The sequence below is a fragment of the Octopus sinensis genome, linkage group LG14 (genome assembly GCF_006345805.1).
Source record: "Octopus sinensis linkage group LG14, ASM634580v1, whole genome shotgun sequence".
NCBI classification, from domain to species: domain Eukaryota; kingdom Metazoa; phylum Mollusca; class Cephalopoda; order Octopoda; family Octopodidae; genus Octopus; species Octopus sinensis.
Genome location: NC_043010.1, coordinates 25,770,489 through 25,795,488, shown reverse-complemented (window position 1 = coordinate 25,795,488; position 25,000 = coordinate 25,770,489). Strand labels below are relative to the sequence as shown.

Here is a 25,000-nt window from a genome sequence, read left to right as displayed (position 1 = left end):
ACGTTTTGAGTTCAAATTCCATTAAGGTTGACTTGGCTATTTATTATCCTTTTGGGGCCAATGAAATAAGTACCAGTTGAACACAGGGGGTTGATGTAATTGACTTAGACCCTCCTTTGAAATTGCTGGTGTTGTGCCAACATTTGAAATCAGTGATACATTTGATAGAGTAATCTGAATGTGGAAGGGTTAATTAAGAATCCTGAAAGGACATAAAGCAATATTGACTTGGTGAGATTTGAACTCAGAATTCAGTGAGTCAGTTAACACCAGAGAGCAAACACAAATGGTTGTTTCTATTCCTATTTCTACCTGATGCTTTAACAGGGAATTTACCATCCTATTCCTCTTGGATGGATTGCAGCAGCAGAAAACAACAGCCACAATAAAATAATAATAACGATGATGATGATGATGATGATGATGATAATCCTCTCTGCTATAGGCTCAAGGCCTGAATTTTTTTGGGAAGGGCCAGTCAATTGGATTGACCCCAGTACATAAGAGGTACTTGATTTATTGACCCCGAAAAGATGGAAAGAAAAGTTGACCTCAGCAGAATTGGAACTCAGAACATAAAGACAGATGAAATGCTGCTAAGCATTTTGTCTGGCATGCTAACGATTCTGTCAAATAATAATAATAATAATAATAACAACAAGACTACTCAGAGAGCTCAAACCTCTGCCAAGGCAACATCAACGTCCTCTCAACGATTAGTCAGAGATGATTTTTAAAATGAGAATATCTGAAATAAACTCAACTGCTCTCACAAATGAGAATACTAAAAATGAACCCGACTGGTCTCAAAAATTAAGTAAAAAAACAAGAAAAATAATCTAGAATCCGTGTCTGGTACTGGATCGATCCCAAAATCTAATCAGTCCGTGTCAGTCACGAGGCCAAACATCCCTGAAAGTTTCATCTGAATCCATCCAGCGGTTCTTAAGACAAACAAACACAACTGAAAACAATACCTCCGCCTTTGCTAAGGCAGAGGTAATAATGATAATAATAATAATAATAATAATAATAATAATAATACTAATAATAATGATGATACAGGTGCCAAGCAGGCAGAATCATTTGCACACTGGGCAAAATACTAAATGGTATTTCATTTGTCTTTACATTCCAAGTTTGAATTCTGCGGAGGTGAACTTTGCCTTTCATCCTTTCAGGGTCAATAAAATAAAGCACCAGTTGGGCACTGGGGTTGATGTAATCGATTCACCCCACCTCCTCTGAAATTGCTAGCCTTGTATGAAAATTTGAAATTAATAATGATGATGATGATCATCATCATAATAACAATAACAACAACAACAATAATAATACTAATAATGATAATAATAATAATAACAACAACAACAACAACAATAATAATAGTGATGATAATAATAATAATAATAATAGTAACGATAATCATAAACTAACTGAATAATGTAACTGAAAAAAAAAACAAAAAAGGCCATCACCACAACAATACGTTTATGAAAAACTTAATGAGCTGTGACTAATTTGTTGATGATGGAAATGATATTTCATACGTATTGTTATAAGAATAGTCAAGAGCAAACGTGACAATAAGGAAGGATGGAGGTGGGTGCTGGCAGGTGTGTGTGCGTGTGCAAAAGAATGTGAATGTGTGTGTGTGTGTGTGTGTGCAAGTGTGTAGAGTTAACTTGTTTGATGACTGTTTGACACAAAAGATCGGAATAATATCAAGAAGTCAACACTTACCTGAGGGTAGTTTACTAATGCCATCTTCACTAACTTCAGAGCCCTGAAAAGGTCAACATGAAAAGATATTTATATAGTGACAATCTTGGGGTTTTTTCATTCAGAAACTATTCAGGTAGCAATTTATCCTTATAGAAGTTCTAGAGAGAAGTGATAGAGAGCAGGAGGGAAGGAAAGACAGAGAGAGAGAGAGAAAGAGAGGGGGATGGAAGGAAGTAAAAAAGAGATAGGCAGAAAGATAGGTAGGTAGGTAGGTAGAGTGAATGAGAAAGAAAGACTCTGTGTGTGTATGTATGTGTTTGAAATAAACAAGTCTTTAGAGAATTAAGTGCCCTTAACTGGGTCAGTAACAATAGGCACTGTTGGTTGTTAGAATCTTTGAAATAGAAGATATGAAGAAACAGGGAACATCTTAACTGATACAGGACTGGTGTGGGTAAGTATGTCCAAAAAAGTCATTGCCAACATTGTTACACACACACACTGGTATGTAGGTACAGATATATATTAATGTGTAAATGTATATATATGAGAAAGTGTGTATCACACACACACACAAACATACACACACATGTACACAAATGCATATACAAACATATATATATATACATTGATTAGTCATGGGATTCATTAGAATCCAGGTGCATCAACACATAGGATGCCATAACTGGCTAGGTACCATGATGTGGGGTTCATGAGATAAAACAACCATGAGGTATCATGTGTTTATAGTGTACTGCAGGTGTGTGTATATATATATGTAGGTACCAAATTCAATATAAACCATAGGTCCAACTCAGTGTTAGTTTCAGGTGTGGGGTAGATATAAAAAGAACTCAAATGGGGTTTAAAATTTACTGTAGCTGTTTTGGTAGAATTTTATTGATGTAGTCATAGATAACACCATGGTATAAATCCACCATCTTCAGGTAAAACTTTGAACAGGTGTAAACAGGCAAGGTAAGACCTTGAAGATGATCTATCCAACAAATGGAACGATGTTCTTTTATTCTTTTATTTGTTTCAGTCAATTAACTGCAGCCATGTGGAGCAACATCTTTAGTCAAACACATTGACCCCAGGACTTATTCTCTGTAAGCCTAGTACTTATTCTATCGATGTCTTTTGCCAAACTGCTAGGTTACAGGGACATAAACATACCAACATCAGTTGTCAAGCGACGGTGGGGGACAAACACAAACACACACCTACATATATTTATATATATATATAAATATACATACACACACACACACACATACATACATATATATATATATATATATATATATATATATATATATACAGCACCTTGGGGAAATGTTTTCTACTATTGCCCTGGATCAGCCAAAGCCTTATGAGTGGATTTGGTAGAGGGAAACTGAAATAAGCCTGCAGTATATATGTATATGTATATATGTGTGTGTTTGTGTGTACCCTTGTCTAGTCATCATGCGACAGTTGTAAACGATCCTCATTGTCATACAAGTGAGGTTGTTTGTTTCCAGTCTTTCATGGAAAACATGCTGAATTATGGGAGAATACCATTGTGCTTTTCCATGCCTACTTGGATCAGATGAAGTGTGTTGAAGGAGATGTTTTTTGTGACGGATGTCCTTCCTCTTGGCTGGTTATGTTTGGAAACAAAGGACACTGCTTTGTATAATGGTGGCACTCGTTTATGACTATCGCGTAGTGTGACCACATGGGGGTACAAACACAACACACACATATATATATGTATGAATATGTATACATACATGAATACAAACATACACATATAAATATAGATAGTTAGATGAAAGGTAGACAAATAGATACACATACAAACACACACACACACACACACACACAAAATGATAAAACCCTAGGATATATATATATATTATATATATATATATATATATATATACAGCACCTTGGGGAAATGTTTTCTACTATTGCCTGGATCAGCCAAAGCCTTATGAGTGGATTTGGTAGAGGGAAACTGAAATAAGCCTGCAGTATATATGTATATGTATATATGTGTGTGTTTGTGTGTACCCTTGTCTAGTCATCATGCGACAGTTGTAAACGATCCTCATTGTCATACAAGTGAGGTTGTTTGTTTCCAGTCTTTCATGGAAAACATGCTGAATTATGGGAGAATACCATTGTGCTTTTCCATGCCTACTTGGATCAGATGAAGTGTGTTGAAGGAGATGTTTTTTGTGACGGATGTCCTTCCTCTTGGCTGGTTATGTTTGGAAACAAAGGACACTGCTTTGTATAATGGTGGCACTCGTTTATGACTATCGCGTAGTGTGACCACATGGGGGTACAAACACAACACACACATATATATATGTATGAATATGTATACATACATGAATACAAACATACACATATAAATATAGATAGTTAGATGGAAAGGTAGACAAATAGATACACATACAAACACACACACACACACACACACAAAATGATAAAACCCTAGGATATATATATATATATATGTATAGACATACTTACATAAATAAGAACCGTTGCAGCCATCATGTATATTTGTGTGTGTGTGCATGTGTGTGTGTTTTAGTTTGTTTTAACTGTCATGGTTAAGGTGACCATACTGGAGCGTCACCTTAATTATACAGCTTGTGCTAAAATTATGTAATTTATGTAAGTTTAGTAATCCTGAGGTTGACTGTTATAGAATTTAAAATCCATGATATGCGCTTTACTTCTTGCACTCATTTTAGCCAGCACAGCAAAGGCCATGCTGGAGCAACAATCTCAGATATAGTATGATATATAGTCAATACAATGATGTAAGTGTTATAACACAACAAATGACCGCTGGTTGGCTGGCTGGGCTTCTGGCCAGACTTTAGACCCTCAAAATGTATTAACATTTAAACAATAAATAAATAAACAAAAGATTATGTAATAATAATTAATGGGGTATTTAAAAAAAAACAACCCAAATGTAAATGAATGCTTGTTGGTAACTTCTGATTTAGTGAAAGTCAAATCAGTAGAACAGGGTGTGTTTTTTTTTTTTTTAATAAAAACTTATTTCTGTTCCCATCAACTCATTCCTCCACCTATACTCACACCCACACAAGTAAAAAAAGAAAGAAATTTTTTCATAATAATAATAATAATAATAATAATAATAATAATAATGTTAATGATAGTGAAAATAATAGTAATAATAATAATAATAATCATAATGATTTTTTTCCAACCTTGATCTTAAATTTTGACAATGCACATACATTCACACACACACACAAACTTGTGCTTGAATATAGATATTTGCATGTCGGCCTCTGTGTGTGTATGTGTGTGTGCCTGTGTTTTGTGTGTGTATGTATATAGGTAGATAGATAGAAAAAAATGAAGATTGAGAGATAGATATGATTTCTGATTTATGAAAGTTAGACTTAAATATCCCGTCATTCTTACAAACCATGCACTTTTTAAAATTTTGTAAAATTATGCTCAGAAAAGAAAAAAGAGAGAAATTTGTTAGAATTTTTGAAAAATATGAACATTACAAATGGTAAAAGACAACAAATAACCAAGAGAAAAGAAAAGTGGCAAAAAAAACAAAAAAAAAACAAAAACAAAACAAAACCTACCTAAAAAAAAAGAAGAAAAACAACGAAAGTGAAAAAAAAACAAAAAAATGAAAATGAAGAATATATGTTATTTACAGGGTAAGTTATTTTGGAATCACAATAAAAGCAGGTTTCCTGCGGTTCCCAGTCGCTGACAACAGTTGTTTCTAAACCTGTGAGAAAGAGAAAAATAAAAGTATAAAAAATATCCCGTTAATATCTTTGTTAATAAATATGTAAGAGTATAAAATAATATACAAAGATGTGTTATCAAAGAAAAAAAAAAGTAAAAAACAAAACAAAACATGAACATCTTATAATGATGTTGTTGTTGTTGTTGGTTTGTTATTTAATATATGAGGCAAACAAATGCTGGTTTGAACAGTTGAGTTAAACACAATTACAAAAAGGTCACAAGTGATCAAAGGAAATCCTGCCGTGAAGAAGTTAATGAGTTGGAAAAAAAAAAGTATGGCAAGGACAAGAAATAAAAAACATTTTTTAAAAGCCAGAAAGAAAAAAGGAAAGTTTGGTTGTCATTTGCTTGTTGTGGTGGCTTAGTGTTAAGGGAAGTGAAATGACTTGAAAAAAAGAGAAAACAGAATGATAAAGAGGTTGGCGACGGGTGTTATACCTGCAGACTGGAGAACAGCGATAATCTGCCCAATTTTCAAGAAAGGGAGCCGCGAAGACCCGCTTAACTACCGACCGGTTTCCCTTACATCAATAATCAGCAAGATGTTCGAAACCATCCTTAAGAAAAGTATGATGCTCCACCTCCTAAGCACAGCCTCGATCACTGATTCCCAACACGGCTTCGTGCCGAAGAGATCATGCTTGACCAACTTACTAGTAATGGAAGAATTGGTGACGCGCATCCTCGATGATAGTGATGCTGTTGACATCGTTTTATTGGACTTTGCCAAAGCTTTTGACTCGGTAAACCACCGCCTACTACTTGTCAAGCTTCAAGCATATAGTTTCCATCCGGATATTGTACGATGGGTTGGTGCCTTCCTCTCAGATCGCTCCTTCCAAGTTCAAGTTAATGGTTCGCGGTCCGACGTCTCCAGTGCGAGCAGTGGCGTGCCTCAAGGTTCAGTGCTTGGGCCTTGTTGTTCTTAGTCTTCATAAATGACTTGCCCGACAACCTCACGCAACACACCCTTCTATTTGCCGACGATATCAAACTGGTCGCTCCTCGCGGTAGTATAGAGGATCTTCGTCGATGCCTCCACCAAATTTGGAAGTGGTCTAACGATTGGGACCTGTGTCTGAATGTGTCAAAGTGCTGTCATCTGCCTGTCGGCTCTACTCCTACAACTCAACTTGATTTCGAGCCGGGTCGTCTGCTGCTGGAGAGGACCGATCAGGTAAAGGACCTGGGTATCTTGGTGGATTCCTCCTTTTCGCCTTCGGCCCAGTGCGTCCATGCTGCCAACAAAGCGCGCGGAATTCTGTTTTTGATTCGACGGCCATTCGGAGTGCTCACAGCAGCCATATTCCTGCCACTCTATGTCACGCTGGTGAGACCCATATTGGAGTATGGGATTCAAGCCTCTTCTCCTTATCTCCTCAAAGACATACAGCACCTCGAAAGAGTCCAGAGGCTGGCTACCCGCCTGGTTCATGGTCTCAAAAATTTGTCCTACGAAGAAAGGCTGAGGAAGCTCGACCTTTATTCTCTTGAAAAACGCCGCCGCCGTGGTGATCTCATTCTCGCCCACAACATCATAAGCGGGAAGTGTAACCTCTCGAAAGAGCTGTTCTTCACTCCTGCTCCGGAGCATCGGCTGCGGGGTCATTCCGAAAAGCTCTACCTGCGACGATTTCATCTCAATCGAAGGAGAGGAGCTTTCTCCGTCTGGGTTGCGGATCCGTGGAACAAGCTGCCAGATGAGATGGTGAAGATGCCGACGACCGCTTTGTTCAAAGCCTCCCTGGACCTCAAGTGGCCTGAACTCTTTACATGAACACCACCCTGTACTTAACTCCATGTCCCCCTACATGGCCTTGCTATTTGCTTTTGAGCCAAATTAACTAACTAACTAACTAACATATATATATATATAAACATACATACACACACATACATGTTAATATCAAACAGCAAGAATGTGTGCACAATGCCACATTGGAGGGTAAATATTCTTATATTTGTGGGTTAACAAGGCAACCAATGGTTTCATGTCCAGAGATATTCACAATTATTCAAGTGTGCAACATGGAAGAGTTGGTACTTCACATGAGGCACAGGAGTGGCTGTGGGGTAAGTCGCTTGCTTACTAGCCACATGATTCTGGGTTCAGTCCCACTGCATGGCACCTTGGGTAAGTGTCTTCTCTATTGCCTCGGGCCAACCAAAGCCTTGCGAGTGGATTTGGTAGATGGAAACTGAAAGAAGTCCATCATATATATACATATGTATGTGTGTATATCTTTGACGACCCATGCTAGTGTATTTACGTCCCTGTAACTTAGGGGTTCGGCAAAAGACACAGATAGAATAAGTACTAGGCTTACAAAGAATAAGTCCTGGGGTCAATTTGCTTGACTAAAGGCAGTGCTCCAGCATGGCCACAGTCAAATGACTGAAACAAGTAAAGGAATATATATATATATATATATATATATTGTATGTAATGTGTAGATATGTATCATCATTATCATTTATTTAATGTGTAAAGCCAGTTTATGGGATTACCCTGGGTTTCCCGTCCATGGGTTGGACAGTTTGACAGGGTTTGTCAAACTGAAGATCTGTGTTAAGCTCCAGTGTCACCTCTGGCAAGTTTTCTTTAGCTGATGCCCTTCCTAACAGCACCCACTTTACAGTGTGTACTTAGTGCTTTTTCTTTTCGTCCCACCAGCACTACTAGTGACGTGGTAAAATAAGATGCAAGACAAGAAAAAACAGGAAAGGGAAAAGCCCCCATGTCTAAGTGGTGGTGGGGATTATGACGGGAGAGGTGACTTTATGCCAGGGACTGAGATACTAAAGAAACATAGAAGGACAAGAACAGGTATTTTGTTGTGTGTGTGTGTGTGTTGTGTGTGTGTGTGTGTGCGTGCATGTAGGTACATGTTGTTGACATAGGAATTTGGAAACTTTGAGAGAATCATCATCATCATCATCGTTTAACGTCCGTTTTCTATGCTGGCATAGATTGGACAGTTTCACAGAAGCCAGTAGGCTGCACCAAGCTCCAGTCTGATCTGGCAAGGTTTCTACAGCTGGATGCCCTTCCTAATGCCAACTACTCCGAGAGTGTAGTGGGTGCTTTTTATGCGCCACCGGTATGGGAGCCAGTTAGATGGCACTGGCAGTAACTATGTTCGGATGGTGCTTTTTATGTGCCACCAGCATATAAAGCTATAAATAATAGCATGTAAATATTGGGTTAAAACCCCTTTGAATAGAAAAAGTCAAAAGCTGCTCATAAGGCTTGAACTTACACCTTCTGTATACATGACACTGTTTGACTTTTATCTATCCAAGGGGTTCTTATTTATACCTTATCTGCTTTGAGTTCCATAAAAGGATTATGACACCGATCCCTGTCCCTCTATACCTCTACTTTCTCATCAACTGGCACAAAGCCCCACCACCCAGCTGAGGTCTGGTTTTTGTCTAACAAATTACTTGGTGACCCTGTCCGTGCTGGTGCTGCATAGAAAGCACTGGTGTTAGTACCATGTAAAAAGCACCCAGTCCACTCTATGTAAAGTGGTTGGCATTAGGAAGGGCATCTAGCCGTAGAAACCATGCCAAAACCAAAACCGATAATGGAGCCTGGTGCAGATCCCAGCTTTATCAGCTCCTGTCAAACTGCCCAGCATGGAAAATGAATGTTAAATAATGCTGACAATGATGATGATAAATATATATATGTATTTATTTAGCAGAAGCAACAATGTTTGATAAATGCCAACACACAAAACTCTCGGCCCCAGAGTTACTCTGCTGCTTCAGCTAAATATTAATAAAAATATACATAAACTCTTATTTTGAGTTCTATTTTTCCTGTTTGCATCATCAAACCTACACACACACACACACACACACACACACACACATATATATATATATATATATTTCAATTTAGAGATAGTATACCACTACTTTTCACCAAATAAAAAGAATTTAAATTTTTATTTTAAATACCTATTGTTTTATTCCTTGGCAACACGTGTTTCATGAGGTACATCCTTCCACTCCATGTTTCCCGGGAACCCCTCTCAAGATGCCACCCCAATCATCAGGCCCTTATAACTTTATCAATGTTCAATACAATAAACTATATTTTAATTTTTAAATCGCATAAATCCCATACCCCAGTACTTCGCAATGTTGGGCCATCATTAGGACGTTGTAGGATAATGGAGCTATCGGTGAATTGCATATTTTCCTTACTTTACCATCAAGTTATATTTATTTTATTTTACTTTGTAAATTTTTATAAAGTTACCATTCGTATCACTTGAAATTAAAAAAAAAAAAAGTTACCATTTGTATCACTTGAAATTTTGCAGTTCCTATTAGAACTATAGCTCTTTTATTTGAAACTAGCAGTATCGCCCGGCGTTGCTCGGGTTTGTAAGGGAAATAACTATATAAGCATTTTTAGAGAGTTACTTCCTTTATAGATGCCAATTCGGGCTTTCTTAGCCATTTCTGTTTTGGTGTCTTCAAGCCATGAAGTCGTTGTTCTAAAAGAACGCTGGTCTCCTTGACGACGCATTACGACGTTGATTTCTTTAAACTCCCTTCCCCACAGCTTCACGAGGGAGGGAAGAAGGGGGAGAAGCAAACACAGGTGCAGGTGTTTGAGTGTAGACGCCAACTCCGCCGCCATCGACACATGAAAAATTATGCATTAAAATGGAATAAAAAATGATGTTAAATTATTTTTAAAATCGTAGACTCATCGTAGATGCGCACTAATAGCCAGACGGGCTCGATATTAATCACGACTATAAGATACCCGAATTTGGTTAAACTGCACCGCAAAATGTGGGAGGAGTTAGGAATCTAAATCGAAGGGGACAGACACTCACACAACTACAGTTTTATATATATAGATTATCTCTTCGTAATTGCCTCCATGTTTATTAACTTTTATTCGTCTATATTTTCCTTGCTATCTTTTTTTATTTTTATTTTTTTATTTTTACTTGGATTTACTTTTATTCACACTTTTTATTAAATATTATTAAAACAGTATTTGTAAATTTTATTTTATTTGGAACACTATATATAACTAACATTGTTTTTGTAAATTTTCGTATATTTTTTGTGATTTTTATTCCTTACTTTATTCATGTAACTTTTTATCTTTATTTGAATTTTTAACTGAATTATGGCTTGTACTGTAAAGTCCAGTAAAACTAAACATACCTAATTTAAACATACTTATGGGATTTAAAATTAAAATATAGTTTATTGTATTGAACGTTGATAAAGTTATAAGGACCTGATGATTGGGGTGGTATCTTGAGAGGGGTTTCAGGGAAACACGGAGTGGTTTAGGAAGCCGAGGATGTACCTCATGAAACACGTGTTGCCAAGGAATAAAACAATAGGTATTTAAAATAAAAATAAAAATTCTTTTTATTTGGTGAGAAGTAGGGGTATACTATCTCTAAATTAAAATATATTTCTTCATTGAGAATAATTTGAACCTCTGTTATGCCGGAATTGTTATTCCTTGAAAAATAATATTTATATATATATATATATATATATATATATTGTTTATAGAAGACATAAATCTAGAGAAGTACACTCCAAGGTGTAGATTAGAGTATATTTTAAAAATGGGGAAGGCCGGTTTATGGAATTTCTTTGGGTTTCCTGCCTATAAAGGGTTTAGCTTTTTGGCATTTCATCAGAACCTCAAAATCTGTTGGCCTACGACCTCCTTAGGCCAACAGTGTAATCCCATAAACCAGCCTTCCCATTTTAAATTTATATATATATTATATATAAAGATATTTAATGATACAGTGTTCCAGCATGGCCACAATCAAATGACTAAAATTAGGAGGAGAAATAAAAAAAAAAGAAAAATATTGGTAATTTATTAGTAAAGCTTAAAATACAAGAAAATATAAATGAAAGCCAGTTTTCTCATAACAGCGGTTGTTAAATCTTTAACAAAAGTAAATAACTTCTGTGATACACTTTAATGTATCATTGAACAAGGTTCTAAAGATATTAATTGAAAATATTAATTAGTGTTTGTTCTATATCAATTATTTTTTTTAGAATTATATTTTTATCGAATAAACTAAGAATGACTGTTAATCAGGCTTTATTCTATCGGATAATTTTACTGTAGAACTTTAATTGTCTCCCTTTACAATCTTAAAATCTCCCGTAATGTTATGGTTTCATAAAGAATATTTTATAATGCGAATGCTTGATTAATTAAACGAAAATATGTACATCAATACTTCAGTCCTAAAATTTCATTTCTTATCTTATAAGCAACAAATATATATATTAAAATTATGCATGTATGTGCGAGCGAATATGTGTGTGTGTGACTGGTTAAAACAACAGGTGCAGGAGTGGTTGTGTAGTAAGTAGCCTGCTTATCAACCACATGGTTCCAGGTTCAGTCCCAATGCGTGGCATCTTGGGCAAGTGTCTTCTACTATAGCCTCGGACTAGCCAAAGCCTTGTGAGTGGATTTGGTAGACGGAAATTGAGAGAAGTCCGTCGTGTGTGTATATATATTATTTTTCTGGAACTCAACTGAGGAAAGAAAACTTTGAATGACCCATCCTTGTTTTCTTTGTATTGTCTATCTGGATGTTTTGTTATCCCTTTTTTTGTATCACCTAACTGTCTGGATGTTTTGCATTCTTGTCCCATTTTAAGGATTTATATATATATATGTTTGTGTGTGTGTTTGTCCTTCCACAGTCGCTTGACAACTGATGTTGGTGTGTTTACGTCCCCATAACTTAGCAATTCAGCAAAAGACACCGATAGAATTATTCTTTGTAATAAGTCCTGGGGTCGATTTGTTCAACTAAAGGCGGTGCTCCAGTATGGCTGCAGTCAAAATGACTGAAACAAATAAAAGAACGTATGTGCATGTGTGTGTGTGTGTGTGTGTGGCTGTGTGGTCAAAACTTTTGCTTCTCAACAGCATGGTTTTGTGTTCAGTTCTAATGTGCAGCAGTTTGGGCAAGAATCTTCTATGCCCTTGATTAACCAATGCCATGTGAGGAAACTGTGCACAAACCTACACGTGTGTGTGTGTGTGCATATGTGTGTTTGTCTCACACCACTTGACAAATGAGATAGGTTTATATACATGTCCAGGGGCAGGTGTGGGTGTCTGACAAGAGGTTTGCTTCCCAACCACATGGCTCTGGGTCCAATCCCACTACTGGCACCTTGGACAAGAGTCCTCTGCTATAGCCTTGGGCCAACTAAAGCCTTGAGAGTGGATTTGGTAGTAAGCTAGTTGGGTGCATGTGTGTGAGCAAGAAAAAGTAAACCTTAAAATTATAATGATGATGATGACTTAGCAATTTGAAAAAAAAAAGGGAAAAAGGGGACTAATAGAATAATTGCCAGACTTAACATAAGTATTGAGGTTGAGTCGATCAATTAACTCTAAACCCTTTAAGTGTGGCGGATGCAGGGGTGTTGCCTTAGTTGCCCGGGCAACACCCTTTCTAGCTGAGCCGACACCAAACAAATCAGGACCAAGATTTTCAAGCAACAGTTTCACAGCATTTCTCTTTCATTTACATATGGTCTGCTACACCAAAGTTAAAATCCATAAAAATAAGTCCATTTGTTACAAACTGTGATTCCCACCTTATACAGTATTTTTTCAAAACTTTTGGACAACACTCCAAAAAAATCCCGGCTTCTCCTTTGTTTAAGGTGGCGTGTCAGCATGGTTGCAGCCCAGCTACTTTTCTCTCCCCTCTTTTACCCTTTTCCAATGAAAAGGTACCTCAATAGTGAATACAATAAGTTCATTATAATTTGAAGAATAAAAAAAAGTATTATACATTGTATAATAAAAGCAGATTGAATGGTATGATGATAATAATGTCTGAACGAAGGCATCCTACATAAGTTAAGAAATCAAAAACAGTTTCTGAATTAACAACTAGGAAGAATGTAAGTAACGCTGATACCAGTGAATCTCTCAAAAATATTAATCTTTTTAGTGCAAAATCAAATTTTGTGGTTATTCCAGTATTGAGGTTAAATATCTACCAAAACATAGAATTGGTATTTTCTGCCAGTTACGTTGCTTCAATAAACTTGACTCAACAGGAAATAGATTCAAACATGACATTCCTCAACAAAAGATTGATTGTTATATAAAACTGCTTTCTGCAGTTAAAGATAATGGAATTTTGAGTGGATATTTATTATCTTGATTTCCACAGTAAAAGGATTAAACAGCAGTGAGGGTCACAAGTTATCGCCCTTAGTACCTTGCCCAGTGGCTTAGAAAGGAGAAAGGCTCTTAATCTCAGCATTAACATATACTAGTATTTGACAGCAGCGTAAGTTAAATGATAACCAATAACAGACAGACACATCAACATTCGCACTGATCCTAGCAAAGAACAAAGCAACAAGGAGACAGACAACTGTGAACAGGAGATACTTTTTTTTTTTCATTCAGAGAATCTTGAATCAATCAGGAAGGTCTAAACATGTTGATGTATCTAAGAAGTTTTTAGTCCCAAACAAAAAATAGGGTACTTTTTGATATTTCTAAAAAATAGTTTACTCAGCAGAAAAGTGGGTAGTTCTCATGAAATTTTGCAGGACCTCTGCAAACTTTGAATAACTCTAAGTCGATGTCTGAACGTGGGTGGGCAGGGAATTCCTGAGGGATTATGCACTGAGGAAGAAGGAGTTAACAAAAAATGGTTAATGCAGGGGTAGGTCACTCACACACAGATGTATGTAACTGTGTAAGTATGTCTGAATGTATGTATAGATGTGTGTATGCATGAGTCTTTTTGTGCGTGTGTGTGCATGTACAACTCCACGCAGTCGAGTATGGGACTTTTCTCTCTCTTTGTCTTATGAATTACTTGGTGACCTCACTTGTGCGAGTGTCATGGAAAAAGAACTCAACAGATGCTGTGAAGTGGTCGATGCTAGGAAAGGCATCCAATCATTGAGACCATGTCAAAGCAGATATTGGAGTTCAATGCAGGCCTGCCGACTTATTGAATCATGTCAAATCATCTAACCCAGTGGCTCCCAAACTTTTTTCGGGCTTGACACCCAGGTCACATTCATAGCACCCCCACCCCAATTAACCATCACAATCATAGACCTCTTTCTGAAGCAAATACAAAGCAACTGTATTTCACAAATAAAACTTAACCTAACAAACCCATTATTTTGTTGTTTTTACATGAATCGCTATCTCATTATCATCCCACTTTTCTTCAATGCCCCCTAAGAACTTTCCACCAACCCAGGGGTGGGGTGGGGGTGGGGGGCAATACTGCCCACTTTGGGAACCATTGATGTAACCCGTGCTAGCTTGGAAAATAAATGGATGATGATAATGATAATGATGAAGATGAGGAGGAGGAGGAGGATGATAGCATTCACAGTCACATTTTTTTTTTCATTTCCAAGAAGAGTTTCAAAGGAAATAAGACTTATAACAACACAATTTTTGTTTGGTTGGGTTTGTTTCATTTCTACATCTCATCTTCACAATGAAATATATAAAAGAAAAATAATCCATTGACGATGATTATATGGGGCCCAGTTTTAGGGTTTCTGCATCTTGGACAGTTCCATCTCAGGTGCCAGCTTTTTGACAAGAAGGTCAGATGTAACAGGTGTCAGTCTGTTAACCAAACACCATAGAACTTCAATGTTATATAGTTTATGCAAGTGTCAAAATCATCATCATCATCATCCTCACCATCACCATCACCACCATCATCATTATCATCCTCACCATCACCATCACCACCATCATCATCACCATCACCACCATCATCATCACCATCATCTTCATTATTGTCATTGTCATCATCATCATCTAACATCTGCATTCCATGCTGGCATGAGTTGGACAGTTCAACAGGAACTGGCAAGGCTGGAGAGCTACATCAAACTCTATTTATCTGTTTTGGCATGGTTTCTATGGGTGGATGCCCTTCCTAATGTCAACCGCTTTACAGAGTGCACTGGATGCTCTTTTACCTGGCACTGGCACGTGTGCCTTTTACGTGGCACCAATTTGCAAGACGAAGACCTCTCAGCTTAGAGAGTGGAACCAAGGCTGTGAGCCAGGTGGGCGGTTAGAATAACACTTTCTGCTGAAGGCACAAGGCCTGAAATTTTGGAGGAGGCAGATGTGGGGTGGTGGTGGCAGGTGGGTTTTTGCTGGTGGGGGAGCTAGTTGATTACATTGACCCCAGAGCTGAAATAGTACAGTATTTAATTGACCTTCAAAGGATGAAAGGTAAAGTGGTATTTGAACTCAGAACATAAAGAGCCGGAAGGAATGCTGCCAAGCATTTTGCCTGGCATTCTGATGACTCAGCCAGCTCACCATCTTAGAAGCAACTATTTCTACTACAGGTGCAAGGCCTGAAATTTTGGTGGGTTGGTGGATAGTTGATTGCATTGATCCCAGAGCTCGACCAGGACTTTATTTTATAGATCCCGAAAGAACGAAAAGCAAAGTGGACCTTGGTGGAATTTGAAATCAGAGTTCAATAAATTGGAAGAAATGCTGCTATGCAGTTTATCTGATGTGCCACCTCATCATCTAAATAATAATAATAATAATAATAATAATAATAATAATAATGATAACAGTAACAACAACAACAACAACAATAATGTTCTGACCCTAAATGCAGATTCTGCAACACATTTGATGAAACAATAGGTCACCTTGTCTTGGGATGTCCTGTGCTGACACCAAGCGAATATAAAAATTGCCACGACAGGGTAGGACAGTATTTACATTGGAAAATATGTAAACACTACAAAATCAGCTCTCCTGCTTACTGGTATGAACATCATCCTGAGCCAGTCATTGAAGATAAAAATGCCTCTATCCTTTGGGATTTTCCAGTCAACACTGACAGAATGATCCAGGTTAATCGACCAGGCACAATTATTAAAGACAGGGAAGAAAATACTTGTACATTAATAGAGGTAAGCGTTCCCAGGATGACTAAATTACAACAGGTATATAGCCCATTGTCTGTATTATAGTGCATTGTTGTACCATTCAAAACTTTTTGTTCTTTATAAAAAAATATATCTGTCAAGGAATTTGACAAACTAAGTGAACATAAGAACCTGGAAATTGAAATACAAAAGATGTGGCATCTTAAAATAAGAACTGTTCCTGTTATTGTAGGTGCCCTGGGTATGATAAAAAAGGGATGTCAGAAAAAACTTGATAAGATCCCAGGAGAACCATGTCTCAGAGATATCCAAAAGATTGTACTGACAAATACTGCCCACATCCTTAGAAAAACCTATCCATTTAAATGTCTGTGTTGTATTACATGAAGATATTTCACTACCTCCCCTCCCCAAGCTTTCAGTCATATTGTAACATCTCTTATCTTTCACTCATCCCAAGACACTGGGTGTGTCTCGGCAAGTAACAAACATGCAGATTAAAAGTGAAAATAATAATAATAATAATAATAATAATAATAATAATAATAATAATAATAATAGGACAGCTAGGAAACTTAGGAGGGTTCCTGGCATCTAAGGCTACTTGTTGTAACCCAATGTTAGGATTCTTTTCTTCTCCAACAGTTTAATCTGTTGAGTGTATATGAATAACAATAATCCTTTCTACTAAAGGCACAAGGTGTGAAATTTTGAGGGAGGGGGACTAGGCAATCACATCGACTTCCCAGTGTTTCACAGGTACTTAATTTATTGACTGCGAAAGGATGAAAGGCAAAATCAACTTGGCAGAATTTGAACTCAGAATGTAAAGCTCGAAGAAATGCTGTCAAGCATTTTGTCCAGAACAGTAATGATTCTGTCAGCATGCCATCACTTTAATGAAATAATGATAATAGCTCATCAATCAAATGCCTGAACAATTAATTCCAACAATGGACTACTTAATTGGCAAAATGGCTAATTAGTTGTCTAAAAGAAATGAAATTTAACCACTGCTTGTCTAAAAGAAGTGAAATTTAACCAGTGCACGTGTTTCTTGTTGGCATAGTGACCGTCCCAATATAAAACAAAATCTATTTCAACATGCAATTTTGTATCAATAATCTTGCAAAACCAATTCAAAATCAAGTTATAAAATGGCTAAGATTAATTTTTAAAGAAAGACTGAGTGCGAGAACGAGTGGTGGAATATGGGAGGAAAATAGCGAGACAGAAGTGAGAAACAGAGTTAGAAAGAAGAGAGTGAGAGGTCTGTGGAGAATAACACACCTAGGACCCTCCATAATGTGGTTGGTATTAGGAAAGGCATTGAGCTGTAGAAACCATGTCAAAACAAGGCAACTGGAGATTGGTGCAGTTGTGCAGTGTGCTAACTCCTATCAACCCAACCAACCCATGCCAGCATGGAAAACAGACGTTAAATGATGATGATGATAACTTATATGTGTGTCAGAGTGTATACATATTTATACATACATACATACAAACACACACACACACATATACATATCGTCTTCTAAATGTTTTGCGTTCTTGTCCCAGTTTGTATTTTTTTACATACACACACACACACACAAACACACACACACACACACACACATATATATATATATATATATATATATATATGGTCATTGCCAGTGCCACCAGACTGGCTCCTGTGCAGCTAGCACGTAGAAAACACCTTTTGAGCATGGTCGTTGCCTGAACCATCTGACTGGCCCTCATGCCGGTTGCATGTAAAAGCACCCACTACACTCTTGGAGTGGTTGGCGTTAGGAAGGGCATCCAGCTGTAGAAACTCTGCCAGATCAGATTGAGCCTGGTGCAGCCTCTGGCTCACCAGTCCTCAGTCAAACTGTCCAACCCATGCCAGCACGGAAAGCGGACATTAAACAATGATGATGATACACACACACACACACAGACATACATACATACATAATTAGCAGAGAGAAAGAGATGGAGGGGAAAAAGAAAGAATTAGAGGATGAGGAGAAGAAGAGTCATCATGTGAAAAAGAAAGTGAGTAGAAGAAGGGGTTTAGTAAGAGGGAGAAAGAGAGAGAGAGAGAGAGAGAGAGAGAGAGTAAAAGGAGTATACTGTGTGTGAGAGAGACAGATGGACAGACTGACACTGAATCAGAATGAGAGAAAAAGAGACGAATAAACCAAAAAAAAAACCTCCCTCCTCCAAAAAAGAAAAACACACATAAACAAAATATCAAACAAACAAGGAATAAGAAATAAGCTGCAAACAAACAGCAGCAGCAGCAACAGAGAAAGCAGATTCTTCAACACAAGTAGTTTTTAGCAATGGATTGAATTGTTCTGCTTGTAAAATAAATAATAATGGACTGGGATGAAAAGAACCAGTAAGTGTTAAAGAAAGAGAACCAATCCGCAAGCAAGGGACAGTTTAAGATATAATCACTGAGAATCTAAATTTAGTTAGTTGAAGACAACAAGTAGATGCTAAGTGGGTTTGGCATATTGATACTGGTACACTTGGTCTTATTACACACACACACACACACATGTATATGTATATGTAATGTAATGTATGGATGTGAGTGTGCTGTATTGAGTAGAGAGGCAAGAGCAAGTCAGCTGATGGGTTCACATATAGATGCGGCTGATGGCAGTAACAGCTGGTGGTGATGGTAGTGTTGGCCGGTGGTGGCTGGTGGCTGTGGTGTGTCTAGTTTTGATCAGTCAGCCTCCAGTTATATTGATAAGATCTACCACTTGGGAACACATCGGATCACAATGAGGTCTATTATGCATTCAGTATTATTACAATTTCTACTGATGACATTTTGGTGCACAATAGAACTGGTTACTCATTACATGTAATAGTAATTCACCTCGGCAATAAAATGTTATACAATGAAAGAAGAAGAAAGAAGAAGGAGAAGAAGAAGAAAGAAGAGGAGGAAGAGAAGAAAGAAAGAAAGAAAGAAGAGGAGGGGGAAGAGAAAGAAGGAAAAATAAAGAGAGAAGAGAGAAAGAAAAGATGGTTGAAGGTTCAACAATTTATAATGAGAAGGACAGACTCGTACAGAAGAGTAAAATAGTTGTGAAGAATTTTGGAGAGAGAGAGAGAGAGAGAGAGAGAAAGAGACAGAGGTTGATAGATAGATAAAAAGAGAGATAGATAGATAGATAGAGATAGTGAGAGGGAAAGCGGTGGGGGAGAATGTTGTAAGGTGATTTAAATTTAAACTGAAATTTAAGATTTCACACCAATTTATGACTCAGGCACCAGTTTAATAATGACAAAAGTTATTTTTCTACATTCTTCATTATTTTAAAAGTTAAATGAAACAAAAGCAGAGTATTTCAATAGAAACATGATAACAATAGGATTAACAGAAGATTTAGCTGCTATTTTTAGTAGGTCGAACAATCATGTAGAGGCCTCCTTAATTGCAGCAGGGTGTGAGATGAGGGAGATTCAGCTGCCATTTCTAACAGGTCAAACAATTGCAAAGATTATCTGAAAATGTTGTTTTCAAACACAGCAATTTGAAAATAGGGATGAGAGATAATGGAGATTTGGCTGCTATTTCTCACAGGTCAAACAATAGCATAAAGATTCTCTTGTCAGATAATCTGAACATCTTGTTTTTATACAAAGCCAGTTGAAAATAGACGATGCGAAATGAGGGAGATTTAGCTGCTATTTTTAGCTGGTCAGACAATCAACACAGATATTCCATTGTCAAATTATCTGAAGATGCTTTTATACAAAACCAGTCAGAAATAAGTTGTTATATGGAAATGGTACAATGTAGATTTGTAATGCTAATTTTGGAAAATTTATAGACTTTGATTAATGGCCAACATTACCATTACCGTTTTAACTGTTCAGCGCTATACTATTATGAGTTATGACCCTTCCTTCCTAAGCATTGCCTTTTATTAACATTTCTTCTGGTCTCGTGCATATTAATTCCTTCCTACTCTCCCTAGATTAATTCCAACTGTCATATCACATTGACATATTGACTTTACAGTAATGGCAACAAATGGCCCAACATTTGATCATCAAATTTTCATGATCTATCTTCCTCCTCCTCTTCCTCTTCTTCTTCTTCTATGATTACGATTATTATTATTATTTAATCTTCTTCTGCCTAATTATACAAGTGTTGGTGAGATGGAATAAGCAAGTGGATACGAAGCTCAGATGGAGCCAAAGAGAGTTTCTATATTATAACTCGATCAGTTTGAATAAAAGCAGCAGACAATCTCATTTGGAAAATACTTCCAGCTTACTTTTCCAACATCAATGAAACTTCTATGTGGTTGCTTGAAATAGCAGCCAAATCACTCTTAATCACAACCCTGTTTTGTTTCTACGTTTGTTTCATGATTATTTTGCCATGCTTGCTGGTGTTGCTGTGTGGTTAAGAACCTTGCTTCCCAATCTTGTGGTTTTTGGTTCAATCCCACTACACAGCACCTGAGGCAAGTGTTTTCTATTATAACCCAAAACATTGTCCATCCTTATGTTCTGAGTTCAAATTCTGCCATGGTCGACTTTGCATTTCAGCCTTTCGGGGTCAATAAAATAAATACCAGCTGAGTACTGGGGCCGATGCAAGTGCTTTCTATTTTTATTTTTTTATTTTCCACAAGGGGCTAAACACGGAGGGGACAAACAAGGACAGACAAAGGGATTAAGTCGATTACATTGACCCCAGTGTGTAACTGGTACTTATTTAATTGACCCCGAAAAGATGAAAGGCAAAGTGGACCTCGGTAGAATTTGAACTCAGAACGTAGCAGCAGATGAAATATCGCTAAGCATTTCACCTGGCATGCTAACGATTCTGCCAGCTCGCTGCCTAGCCTCAAACATGGTCTATCTTTATGTTGTGAGTTCAAATTCCACCTGGTTGACTTTGTCTTTCAACCTTTCAGGCTCAAAAAAATAAATACCAGTTACATACTGGAGTCGATGTAATCAACTTACCCCCTCCTGCAAAATTCAGGTCTGGTGCCTATAGCAGAAAGGATTATGGCCCAAAGCCAACCAAAGCATTTTGAGTGGATTTTAGAGACTAAAACTGAGAAAAGCCCTTTGCATAATATGTGTGTGTGTGTGTTTATCTGTGTGTGTATGTGTGTGCATGTTTGTATGTGTACATGTGTGTACGAGTGTGTGTTTATGTGGGTGCACATGTGTATTAGTGTGTTTACATGTGTGCACATGTGTGTGTGTATGTGTGTATGAATGTGTATGTTTGTGTGCATGTGTACATGTGTGTGTGCGTTGTACAAGTGTACATGTGTGCGTGTGTGCATGTGTACATGTGGGTATGCATGTGTACAGGTGTGTGTGCATGTACATGTATGCATATGTGTGTGTGTATATGTGTATATGTATGTGTTTGTGTGTACATGTGTGTTTGTGTATGTACATGTGCATATGTGTACATGTGTATATGTGTGTGTGTGTGTGTGTGTGTGTACCCATGTTTGACATCACATGATAGCTGCAAAGTGGCAATACCATCATACAGGTAACATTGTTTGTTCTCAGTCTCTCATGTAAAAACACATGTCTAGCTAAAGGGAAATATTCACTTGTATGGAAACAGGTGAGGGTTAGCAACAGCAAAGGCATCTAGCTGTAGAAAATGTACCTCAATGAATTGTGTGACCCCTGCAAGCATGAACAGGCAGATGCTAAAACAATCTCTCATCTTTTACTTGTTTCAATCATTAGATTGCAGCCACGCTGAGGCATCTGCCTTGAATTTTTAGTCGAAGGAATCAACACCAGGACTTACTTTTTAAGTTTGGTACTAATTCTATCAGTGTCTTTTGCCAAACTGCTAGGTTATGGGGATGCAAACACACCAACACTGGTTGTCAAGCAGTGGTGGTAGGACAAACACAGACAGAAAGATACACGCACACATATATATATAGTACGAAAAAGGCAGGAGGAGAATTTCGATTATTCCCATGTGGTGAGTTGTAATGCAAATATATACATATATATAAAATAAAAGAAGGAAAATGCACAGTCTACATAGTTTAAATATATTTTCTAATATATTTTATAAGTGAAAGAGTCTTGTTTTGTCGACCGGTTTCACTTTTGCTAATCATGACATTGAAATTATTGTAATTTTGTATTTTCTTAAGAAGATTTTAGTCCATGTTGTGTATGAAAGTTTGTGAATGAAATGAAGTAGAAAATTCTAAGGGGAGGTAACTGGTGACTGTTATTATTTGGGACAGGGGAGGTAATATCTCCTATTTTGGGAAGGGGATAAATAAATATACAGAAACTCAAAAACTGAAGTAGTGAGATGAAATATTTACAGTGATGGTTATGTGAACATGAGTTAAAATATATACTGAGACCAAAGTTTGTTATGCATTCATATTTAGGTGTGTTCTGTATTTTTGATAAATAAAGATTCTTTATTTAAATGTTCTTGTACAGATATTGTTGGAAGGCTTGGAATTCCTATTCAAAGAGAGAGGTTCATAATTAAAACCAACTTAACTTGTGCTTCCAAGAATCTAATTCATGTTATAACTTGTTCAGGTTGTGGACATAACTACATAGGACACATAGAGAGATATGCAGGTAATATCAAACAAATCTTAACACTTTTCCTCATCTACCAGTGCAAAGAAATAATTTCTGTACAAGAACGTTTCAATAAAGAAAATTTATTTGTCAAAAAATACAGAACATGCCTAAATATGAATGCATAAAAACTTTGGTTTCAGTATATATTTTAATTCATGTTCACATACCCATCACTGTAAATACTTCATCTCACTACTTTAGCTTTTGAGTTTTTCTGTATTCATTTATTCCCTCACTAAAGTATGAGCAATTACCTCCCTTGGCCCAAATAATAATGATCATCAATTACCTCCCCTTAGATAACTCTACTTGTAGCGAAACCGGTTGACAAACGCAATACTCTTTCACTTATAAAATATATCAAAAAATATATTAAAACTATGTAAACTGTGTGCATTTTCCTTCTTTTATTTTATATATATACACACACGACAGGCTCCTTTCAGTTTTCATCTACCAAATTCACTCACAAGTCTTTGGTCGACCCAAGGGTATAGTAGAAGATATTTGTCCATGGTGCCAAGCAGTGGGACTGAACCTGGAACCATGTGGTTGGGAAGGAAGCTTCTTACTACACAGCCATGCCTGCACCTACAATGCTGATGAAAATTTTCCATCCTTGCATGGACTGGAAGAATATATTATTTGAAGCATTGTTTTACAGCTGGATGCCTTTCCTGACATTAAACCTTACCTGTTTATCAGATAAGGGATCCCTTAATCCTTATGACTTTAAAGACACAAGGTGCCCATACAATTCACTGACTGGAGAAACTGACGACAACATCAACCACTGCACTTTTATACAAGCAATTGCAGATGTAAACACGCACACACACACGTGATGCTCCCTCCATTTTTTAAACAACACATTCACTGTTCACTTTCTGTGCAATATTCTATGCACTGTACATGCACTTCTGGCTACTTTTTCTGATGAGTTGTAGTGCACCTGAGCACTGTATACAATAAGTTCATTATACATCATTATATATACATACATACAATGGTCCTCTTTTAATGTTCATGTACTAAATCCATAAAACACTTGCCCAAAGTGCTGTGCATGTCTGTGTGTATGTATGTGCATGCATGTGGGAATGTGTGTGTGTGTGTATGTATATATATATGTATATATATATATATATATATATATATATATATATATATATATTATATATACTCTCCCCAGTGTACACATACATACTCACATTTGTGTGTGTGTGTGAGTGTTATATGCACATAGCACTGAGAGTACACATGAAATAGATTCCAGTGCCCTGAAGGCTCCCAAGAAGTAGTCATAATAGTTTCCTGTTGTATCTAGGTGACCTAATTAGTGGTGGAGGTGGGTGTTCTGAGACATTGTTGCCAGAATAGGAATTGGGTGAAAAATGTTTAGGGAACTACTACCTCTGGTGGTGACAAAGAGAAGGGCTCCTTCGTCAGAGAGGAGTGCAGGTTTGTAAGATGCTTGAGTACAAAGTGGGATGCTGCATAATGCAAAATGTTAGTCTTGAATATGAAGAATTAGCAGAAGCTGGAAAGAAAAAAGGCAAACATGCTCTGCTAGATGTATTAAGGAAGAATACATGAATGACAGAGTCTTGAAATGCTGCACTGGAGAGAAACTGCTGAATGATGTAAAACTGTTCCTGAGATTGTGATTGTTTACACTGATATAAACCAGTGTTTGTGTCCCTAATGTCCAGTAACTTATAAATAGAGATTGATGAAATAAGTACCATACATATACATATGTATGTACATACATATGTATGTACATACATATATACATACATACAAGTAGGGTGCTGAAAAGTTCCTGGTTTTGGGTAAAATAAAATAC

The 25,000-nt window shown here is 37.0% G+C and overlaps 1 protein-coding gene across 5 annotated transcripts in view; it reads right to left on the bottom strand.

Annotated features, from left to right (window-relative positions):
- Positions 1–25,000, bottom strand: part of LOC115219287 (uncharacterized protein DDB_G0283357) — a 262,249-nt gene that overhangs the window by 28,473 nt on the left and 208,776 nt on the right. For 4 of the 5 annotated variants that reach the window (XM_036508748.1, XM_036508745.1, XM_036508744.1 and 1 more), the window contains exons 3-4: positions 5,442–5,518; positions 1,744–1,786 (exon numbers count right to left, since the gene is read on the bottom strand). In XM_036508748.1, coding sequence (XP_036364641.1) covers positions 1,744–1,786; positions 5,442–5,518 — 120 coding nt within the window. Of the gene's footprint in view, positions 1–1,743; positions 1,787–4,254; positions 4,588–5,441; positions 5,519–25,000 lie in introns of those variants that run through there. The other variant, XM_036508747.1, reaches the window with a different exon arrangement.